General features: G+C 36.1%; 1 protein-coding gene across 1 annotated transcript; it reads left to right on the top strand.

Moving 5' to 3' along the window:
• The first annotated feature begins 500 nt into the window (after window positions 1–500).
• Window positions 501–2,933, top strand: LOC107583500 (cathepsin L1-like). Its single transcript, XM_016269723.1, has 7 exons — window positions 501–536; window positions 1,362–1,559; window positions 1,670–1,861; window positions 1,968–2,133; window positions 2,251–2,356; window positions 2,465–2,567; window positions 2,740–2,933. The coding sequence occupies exons 1-6, from the start codon at window positions 516–518 to the stop codon at window positions 2,562–2,564; spliced, it is 783 nt and encodes a 260-aa protein (XP_016125209.1). The 5' UTR covers window positions 501–515; the 3' UTR covers window positions 2,565–2,567; window positions 2,740–2,933.
• The last annotated feature ends 7,205 nt before the right edge of the window (window positions 2,934–10,138 follow it).

Below are 10,138 nucleotides of genomic sequence, written 5' to 3'. Positions count from 1 at the left end.
TAAGCAGACCTGGTTGAAGTATTTAAGAATTAAGCATGTTCCATGAACTTCATTTTTGACTATTTATCCAGCTTTCAGATGATGTATAAATCTCAATTTCAAAAACTTGACCCTTATGACTGGTTTTGTGGTACAGGGTCACATATGCCTCCTGTTGAATCAAAACAAAAGTCATTAAACAAATTCAGAAGATTCTTGAATTTTTTTTATTGATGTTTAAAAAAATACAAAATTGTTTGTTAAATTATTTGACACTCATGTTTTTTTTAAACATGTGAAACGTTATAGTGAAATTTTTTTGAAATTATTTTTTAAACATCACAAATAACTATAATCAAATTCACTGTGTTATAAATGTATTTATTAAGATATTTATTTTCTGTCAAACATCAGGTAAGATCTACCGTTCTGTGGAGGAAGAATCTCAGCATAAGCAGACCTGGTTGTCCAATCGCAAACTGGTTTTGGTCCACAACATGATGGCAGATCAGAGCATCAAATCCTACAGGCTTGGCATGACATACTTTGCTGACATGGTAAAAAATTTAAACGCACACACACACACACACACACACACACACACACACAGGTTGGTTTTTAGGACTCTCCATAGGCGTAATGGTTTTTATACTTTACAAATCATATTTTCTATTGCCCTACACCAACCCTACCCCTAAACCTACCCCTTACAGGAAACTTTGTGCATTTTTAGATTTTCAAAAAAACTCATTCTGAATGATTTATAAGCCTTTTGAATTACGGGGACAATGAAAATGTCCTCATAAATCACCTTCTCGTTGTAATACCTATGTCATACTTGAAATACATACATCAAATTTGTGTCCTCATAAACCACATAAACATGCACACACACACACACTGGTTTCCCTTTTTTATGGGGACATTCCATAGACGTAATGGTTTTTCTACTGTACAAACTGTATTTTATATCCCCGTACCTACCCTACCCCTACCCCTAAACCTCATGGGACCTAAAAATGTCCTACATTTTTTTTACTGGTACTACTATACTTCTGGGGACATTTGGTTCTCATAATGTAGAGAATACCAGGCACACACACGCACGCACGCACACACACACACACGCACACGCACGCACACACACACAGAAACATTATAATAATCAGGTCATTATAATAATCATCATAATAATAAGTGAGAAAACTGATTATGAATGTGTAGTGTATTTTTTATGTTTTCTTATGATATTATTTTGTAATATTTTAATAAAGTTATAGAAATTAATATAATATATAAAATTAATGCTCTAATTCATTACATTTTTTTTCTTACACAAAACTTTAGAATTCGTCACATTTCTTCCTTCTGTCCTCTCTCAGAGCAATGAGGAATACAGACAGGTGGCGTTCCATGGATGCCTGGGCTCCATGAATAACACGAAGGCCCGTGGTGGTGCTACATTCTTCCGGCTGAAGGATGCTGTTGTGTTGCCCAGTTCCGTGGACTGGAGGGACAAGGGCTACGTGACCGATGTTAAAGACCAGATGATTTGTGGATCATGCTGGGCCTTCAGTGCAGTAAGACTCACATTTTTGCCTTAATAAACAGATCTTATATGAAAAATGCTTATAGAATCCATATAGTCCAGTTCAGCATTCTTAACCTTTCTCCCTCTTTTGTCTCTCAGACTGGTTCCCTTGAGGGTCAGACATTCAAGATGACAGGGAAACTGGTGTCCCTAAGTGAGCAGCAGCTGGTGGACTGCTCTGGTGCTTTTGGGAACATGGGCTGTGGTGGTGGACTGATGGACCAGGCCTTCCAGTACATTGAAGCCAATGGGGGTCTGGATACAGAGGAGTCCTACCCGTATGAGGCCATTGTGAGTCCTAAGAATGTTTAAATAATAAATAATTCTGACCGTAATGCTTCAGCTGATTTTTAAAAAGAATTTGAATCATTTTTGCTCATCAATATTCTCCACGCAGGATGATCAGTGCCGTTTTAACCCGAGTACTGTGGGTGCCACCTGCACAGGATATGTTGATGTTGCCAGTGGGGATGAAAGTGCACTACAGGAGGCTGTTGCCACAATCGGCCCTGTATCTGTTGCCATCGATGCTGGGCACAGCAGCTTTCAGCTCTATGAATCAGGTAAGTGTCATCACCTGTTTTTTAGGTGTTAGATTTTAAATGTGACATTTTTATTCATTATTTATTCAGCTTTTAATTAGAAATTTGCTGGCTAATTTAATAAAAAAATATTTCTAGGTATCTACGATGAGCCTGAATGCAGCAGCTCTGACTTAGATCATGGCGTCCTGGCTGTTGGATATGGAAGTTTGAGTGGAGAGAACTATTGGATTGTCAAGAACAGGTTAAGAAAAAAAGCACAAGATGATGAAACAAAATTTAATAATAATAAAAAAGTACACAAATGAAAAGAAACAAAACAACTAAAAACCTCAAACTGCTGTGATTTTAGCTGGGGTCTGGGATGGGGTGAAAATGGCTACATCCTGATGTCCAGGAACAAGAACAACCAATGTGGCATCGCTACTGCAGCCAGTTACCCTCTGGTCTAATGGGTGAGCTCATCATATGGCTTTAGTCAGTTCTCAGAATTGGCGCACGTTCATTTACCTAAAAAAAAAAAAAACAGGCTTACATAAACATTTAAAATATAAGCTTAAATTTAATAAATACATTTCATAGTTTACTTTGCAGTTAAGAATTAAATGCTTTTCTTATGTTCTACAGGAAAGGTCAACGTGGACCTCCATGGTTGGGAGAATGGAAATGTGGACCGTTTGAATGATTCTACAATAATACCTCATAATCATACTTTCATTTGAATTAAAATATAAAATATTTTAATAAACTGACCTCAGCTGTTGTTTTTAATTTCAAATCCACTGACAACAAAAACACTATGTTACTGTGAAGTATGGAATAAAAATGTCTGAAAATTAACGTGTGGTGTATATTTGATCGTCAAACATAAAAATTCTCATCCTTGTGGTTGCTTAGTCTAATATTTATTTTTCATAATTCATAATCAGCACAATGCTCTGTATAGCATATTTTAAAAGACACTAAAATGCCAATGAGAATGAGATAGTGTGTAGATGATTGTGTTGGCTTGTTTTAACTAAACAGTTCTTGAATCCAAATCTCTTTTTTTTTTTAAATCATGGAACCAATTCTGCTAAAAGACACTAAATACCATCTTTTGAACACTAAAATACTAATCAGTTAACTAAGTGTCTGGCTTGTTTTAACTAAAAAGTTCTTTAAAACTGTCAGGAATCCAAATCATGAAACCAAGTTTCCATTGTGAGATACCTGAGAATCTGCTGGAAGCTTCCACTTGAAGCTCGAGATCATTTGATCACATGCGTATGTTTTTACTTTCAAGAGAGAGAAGGTCACATAGACCTCTATTCCTTCCCATCTGTCAGTGATTGAAAGAATTCATGAAAATACAATAACTGAAAGAAAAACATTACAGTTCGGAGGATAAGGTCCTGAGAGGGTGTTTCAGTAAAGTTTCTCTTCCAAGAAAGTCTATCAAGCCTGGTTTGTTTTTAATGAACAGATGCTGTTTTTTATTGAAATAAACAGATTTAAACAGACCCTGTGATATGACTTCAAAAGTATTTCTGCATACATTCATTATTTATTGATTGCTATTATTAATGGCTATTATGCATCCTCAAAGACAGAGTGTGTTCATTCATAATCTAATTTTCAAAAATACACATCAGTGGGTCTGTTCAGTACTTCAGTTTGTGTTTATATAAAATACCACAGACACAGAGGTCATGGGTTCTTTTATTTGGACTGTATCCCACACAGACTTTATGAGAGAGCTGGTTCATATGTAATTTCATTCACAATTAGAAAGCATTAGAAATCTATCTATCATTATTATACATAAATGTAGAATTATTTGTGGGTATTTTTGTGACATGACTTGTCTGGCTTGACTTTAATGTTGACTGTCAAGCCATTAACTATGAACTGAGGTCTGTTAAAAAGAATTAGATATGCTTTTAAACATGAAAGTTTTAAAGTGTAGAACAGGTTGACTGACTTTTTTCCATCTGTTTTGGGAATAATTCCACAGTTATTTCCTGATTACATCTCTTGCATTCCATGCATGTTGCCTTGTTTGATCAAAATGGCTTATAGAAAATGACTTTGCACATTCTCCTGCGTTCCAGTCATACTGTCACAGTTTTTCAAGTGTACTATCTATCAGTGGTATGCAAACTGAGTGAATTATATATTTTTTTAAATTGTAAAAGGCATTTTTTGTGTATTTTTAAAGCCAGTTTAACAAATCATACCTTACAATTACAATAATACATAATTATTTAGTACAGAGAATAAGACCTTTTATCTAGTTTAGTCCAACGTTTGACAATATTTTCAATGCTATAAACTGGAGTGCTCCTGAGAAGCAGTTAGAAGATTGATGATAGCATCATTAGAGTGTCACATGCAATAATAGTGATGATCCTCTCTCTTCTGTTGATAACCATAGGAGGCAGCGATGGATTAAACACAGAACAAGAGACTAAACAACTTCCTGTAATTCAGCTGTCCTTGATTTACAGGTTCAGAGTCATTCAGCCTCATACTGGGTGGTCTTAGTATTTGTGCGGGAATGAAAAACTGCAGCACCCTTGCCAAGATTATTGTGGGATTAACACCCACTGACACCGACTCACTCTTGGATCAAAAACACACACATGCATTTGTTTTTCTGTCATGATGGGGGCTGACTAATGACTTCTTTTGTTTTATGTTGAGCTAATGATAATGATACTGCCAAAAATCAAGGACGACATCCAGCAAACAGGAGTGGTATTTACTAGGAAGAGGGTTATTTCATGGTTTATTTATGTCACAGCTATGCATCATGTGTATTTGGTGTAGAAATTATATTCCTTTTTAACTATTCATGCTATAATTTAAATTAAAATTACAGAATTATTAGGCATTTAATAGCAACCATATTGAAATCGCAGAATTTTGACAAGGAGTTTTGCAGGCCCTCATAATGCTAAATAAATCTCTGAATGACGAAGAAGCTGCATCATGAGCACTTGCACATATAGTACAGTTTACACTGCTTTGATTTACTCCATTCATCCTCCATTATTTTCTTCATCTCTCTTTCCTTCCTTCCTCTTTTCTTCTCTGTGAATCTCATCATCACCACACAGCTGTTGGTTAATAAGACTCTCATCTCTCATTTTCAGTGAACACACACTCCTCTAGGGGGTGCTATAAACCAGATGTTTTGGATGATTTTACATTGTGACAAGATCAGAGACATTATGAGAGGAGATGTGTGTGTGTGTGTGTGTGTACATGTTTTTCTATACTGGTGGGAACTTAAACCTGAATACACACCAACTGATGGGGACCCCATGGGCACAGAAGCTTATAAATCATACAGAATTAGTTTTTTTTAGATTGTAAAAATGCACAAAGTTTTCTGTGTGGGGTAGGTTTATGTGGAGGGTGATAGAAAATACAGTTTGTACAGTATAAAAACCATTACGCCTATGGGGAGTCTCCACAAGGATAGTGAACCAGACGTGTGTGTGTGTGTGTGTGTGTGTGTTTGTGTGTGTGAGAGAAATCATAATGTTCAATATGCCATCTGTAGTCACTGTTTTGAGGTAAAAAAAAAAAGAATTAAGCTAATTGTCTTTTTAAAAAAGCAGTTTATGGTACTATTGTTGTCAGATAATATGATTTAAAATATGTTATATGAATTTAATCTTGAATTTCAGAGATGTTGGCATTTCCCCTTTCAAGTAGATATGAGCTGTACTTGCATGAATAGAAATAGTATAAATCAGTATAAAATGAACTGACTTGCCTTTTAGGGGCAAAATTCAATGGCTGGTTTTGGTCTCTTGGTCTTGAGAATCCTTTTGAGAGTCGTTTTTCTCTTATTCATGAGTTCACATTTTTATTTAATGCTTGTGCGAGATGAAGGTCTAGGGCTAAATACCCTCATGGACTGCTGAATTCATGAAGACTAAAATATTAATACATAAATAGAAATCAATAGAAAAAGAGATGACATTTCCCATAGCTCAAAGAGTAGCGTTAACATGTGGCAAATTAATTTGAATGGGTATGATTTGGAAAGGCACACACCTCTCAATAAAAGGTCTAACAGCTATATATATAAAATTCAAAATACAAATAAAACACCTGTAAAAATGAAGGAAAATTCCTTCATATCGATGCAGTATTAATATTTATTTTATATTAATACTGTGCCCTTTTTTTACAGAATATTTTAGAATGTAGGAACGGCAAGGTCATAGGTTCGATTCCCATGAAATGGCTAAACTGTATACCTTGAATGCAATGTAAGTCAGGTTTCTGTTGAGGGGAGTGTGTTACCCACCTTAGAGGAGATAGAATGATTGACAAATTGGTCTCTATGATGAATCATGATTGCCACCCCCTTCATGCAACAGTTTCAGAGAACATTAAGCTCGAGATTAATTCAACCCCGTTGTCACAGGGAGTGAGTGATTTAGAAAGTATTTTTTACCAACTGCTGTTGGAACTGTACAATCAGTGCTATACAAGATGTTAGACTGTATTATAGAATCACTTTGTTGTATGTAATCATAATGCTTTGTGAAATTGATACTGGGAAATACAGGTGCATCTCAATAAATTAGAATGTCGTGGAAAAGGTCATTTATTTCAGTAATTCAACTCAAATTGTGAAACTCTTAACATGCTTGGATAGAGCACTCTGTGAACAGCCAACTTCTTTGGCAATGAATGTTTGTGGCCTACCCTCCTTGTGAAGGGTGTCAATGATTGTCTTCTGGACAACTGTCAGATCAGCAGTCTTCCCCATGATTGTGTAGCCTAGTGAACTAAACTGAGAGACCATTTTGAAGGCTCAGGAAACCTTTGCAGGTGTTTTGAGTTGATTAGCTGATTGGCATGTCACCATATTCTAATTAGTTGAGATAGTGAATTGATGGGTTTTTGTTAAATGTGATCCAAAATCATCACAATTAAAAGAACCAAAGACTTAAACTACTTCAGTCTGTGTGCATTGAATTTATTTAATACACGAGTTTCACAATTTGAGTTGAATTACTGAAATAAATGACCTTTTCCACGACATTCTAATTTATTGAGATGCACCTGTACTTGTTGTTGGAGAATGTTTTTTATTTTATTTATTACTTATTATTGATTATTGCGTGCTGCTGTGACATGTTATTTTCCCTTTGGGGATTAATAATGTTTATCCAATCCAATCCAAGTCACTTTGGATAAAATCATCTTCCAAATGCATAATTGTGAGTGAGATGTACTTGGAGTGGTGGTGGGATGCTGGAAACATTGTCAGTATTGCTGTAACACAGAAGTTAATATCAAGTAACTTATGTTTCAGATCAAATCTGGCCAGTTACTTAGTTCTTCTTCTCTGCCAACAAAAATAGTTCCAAAAGAAGCCAAAGCATCAAATGTTAGGTGTTGCCAAGCAACGACTGGAATAGAGTATCTGAGTGGACTGGAACGATTCTACTGTAAGTCTAAGTCCACTCCAGATTTTCCATTAATGAGAGAAAGATTCCATGAGCCAGAGAAAATACAGACACTCAGAATTTCAAAACACTTGCTCTTTGCTCCAGGCAAAATCAACTCTGCTCCCACTCTGTAATGCTCACATATTTATTTCTTATTTATAATTTATTATCTGCATTTTGTTATTAAAATTATATTTCCTATTTTAGTCTTTTTTATTTATTTGAGGATTTGTTCAAATATTTTATTTGTTTTTCTGAATTGTTTGGGTCAGCTTTGTTGCTTTAATATACTGTATACAGTAGTCAACATTTGAAGTAAATCAAAACCTTTCATCAAAGTTGTCCTTAAACCAAAACAATGCCCGTTCTCGTATTAGGACAACTTTGATTAATTTTTTTTATCCACTTCAAATGTTGACTACTACAGGTGCATCTCAATAAATTAGAATGTTGTGGAAAAGTTCATTTATTTCAGTAATTCAACTCAAATTGTGAAACTCGTGTATTAAATAAATTCAATGCACACAGACTGAAGTAGTTTAAGTCTTTGGTTCTTTTAATTGTGACCACCATTCAGACTTTTTTTGATAGAGAAGTATCTTTTGCTCACTAAGGTTGCATTTATATAATATTATCACAATTTCAAATAACAGTTTTATTTGAATATATTTTAAAATGTAATTTATTCCTGTAATAAAGTTGAATTTTCAGCAACAAAACTTTGAAATACACTCAGCAAATGCATATACCACGCACATCATCGTCGCCAGACACTGGTCAATTTCTTCTCAAATAGATGGTAAATATAATTTCCTCAGTTACATAAGAGGGAATGAGACATGCCTGGTCCAAGCTCACAGCCGCTGCGTGCTGTCGCCCGGCTTTCCGATGTCTTTTTGATTTGGTGCAAATTAGGCTGAAAATGAAATATTAACCTCCTGAGAAGCGGGGAGATACCTTAATACGCTTTGATCCTTTTTTGGTGCATGTCTCTCCATGCCAGCCTCGTCAAAACAGCATTTAATTGAAGCACTTAAATGAAATTAACTACTGAGAGCACAAAGAGAAGACTTTTAGTTAAAAAGGAAGAGGTCTTCAGCACACACTCGTCTTATTAACAGGGAAAAATGAAAAGGGTGTGCAGAGTCTGGCTAAAGTGAAATTGGTTATTACATGGAAATTATTTGTGCCTCATGTCACAGCATTGGACAAGAAGGCTATTAACGATGTGGAAAAGTAAGATTTCTCCTGTTGTGTTTCAGGAAAGTCATACAGTCTTGGAATGACATGAGGGGTGAGTAAATGATGATAGTATTTTGGTTTTTAGGTGAACTGTTCCTTTAAGGAGAGCTGCGTGAATGTGATCAGGTTTGCTGTTGTCACAAGCCACAACTGTTTGTAAGTGTTTTGAAATCAAGTTATTGGTATTCTCTGTGTGTCTGACCCTGTGTGAAAAGCAGGTAGATATCTACTGTTTCTAATTCACCCCGACAATCCGAGTACACTATTCACTCCCTCTTCCATGAACCCGCTCTGACCCATCTCCTTTTCTTTCTGTCTTTTCCCTCGGTGCCTGTTCTTGTACAGACCTTTGTGCTTCAAACAGACAGAGAGATTCACCAAATCCTCACCTCCTTTCTTTAGGCTTGTGTCACAGAACTCCCTCAGGCAGGACTTGACCTTGTGGTCTTTGGCTGCTAATGAAGGGTCTCAGCCCAGCACTGTGTCTGAAGTCTCAGCGTCACCTCCACCTGTCTCATCCTCAGACAAGCCTGCTGCGTTTGTTCCAGCAGGTACGGCTATTGACCACTTATTGATCTGACATTGGGACTAATCTATCAGAGTCACATCTTGGATTCAATGACCTTTGGAAAGCAATAACTTAAAACCTGGGAACTCCCTCAGGCAGGACTTGACCTTGTGGTCTTTGGCTGCTAATGAAGGGTCTCAGCCCAGCACTGTGTCTGAAGTCTCAGCGTCACCTCCACCTGTCTCATCCTCAGACAAGCCTGCTGCGTTTGTTCCAGCAGGTACGGCTATTGACCACTTATTGATCTGCCATTGGGACTAATCTATCAGAGTCACATCTTGGATTCAATGACCTTTGGAAAGCAATAATTTAAAACCTGGCCACACTGCCAAATTCAGCTGCTGGTGTATAGTAACGTAGTTGTTCTTTATGATTCTTTTATGAGGTTAGAGGTGACCCTTTTGGGGAGGAAAAACAAAGCAGTTCTTTTAAAGGGACCCTTGTGAAAAAGAAGTGTGCTTGATTGTATTGAATGTGTACATGTAGTGTACTTCAAATCTTAAAAGTATGTTTTTTAAAGAAAAACTGTATTTGAAGTATATATATATATATGTCTCCTTTAAGGATTACAAGGCACAGGACTAATAATATTAAAACAACAAGAATTGTCCATTTGATATCATGGTGACTATTAAATTACTAGACATATGTGACCCTCTCTGTGAAATCCAGGCTCAAAATCTAATTATGAGATAACAAGCATCAAAATTTGATTTCAACCATTAATTTCACTATGATTTCAATCTTTGACATGGCC

The sequence above is a fragment of the Sinocyclocheilus grahami genome, unplaced genomic scaffold, assembly GCF_001515645.1.
Source record: "Sinocyclocheilus grahami isolate Dianchi unplaced genomic scaffold, SAMN03320097.WGS_v1.1 scaffold4.1, whole genome shotgun sequence".
Taxonomy (NCBI): domain Eukaryota; kingdom Metazoa; phylum Chordata; class Actinopteri; order Cypriniformes; family Cyprinidae; genus Sinocyclocheilus; species Sinocyclocheilus grahami.
Note: the sequence above shows the minus strand (reverse complement) of the source record. Positions and strands in the feature narration are given on the sequence as shown.

What these genes read in the sequence shown, in the direction of transcription:
- LOC107583500 (XM_016269723.1), top strand. Translation starts at nt 516, where the DNA reads ATGACATACTTTGCTGACATG. An exon ending in CCTACCCGTATGAGGCCATT is followed by an intron (nt 1,862 to 1,967) that starts GTGAGTCCTAAG and finishes TTCTCCACGCAG; the next exon opens with GATGATCAGTGCCGTTTTAA. An exon ending in CTTTCAGCTCTATGAATCAG is followed by an intron (nt 2,134 to 2,250) that starts GTAAGTGTCATC and finishes AAATATTTCTAG; the next exon opens with GTATCTACGATGAGCCTGAA.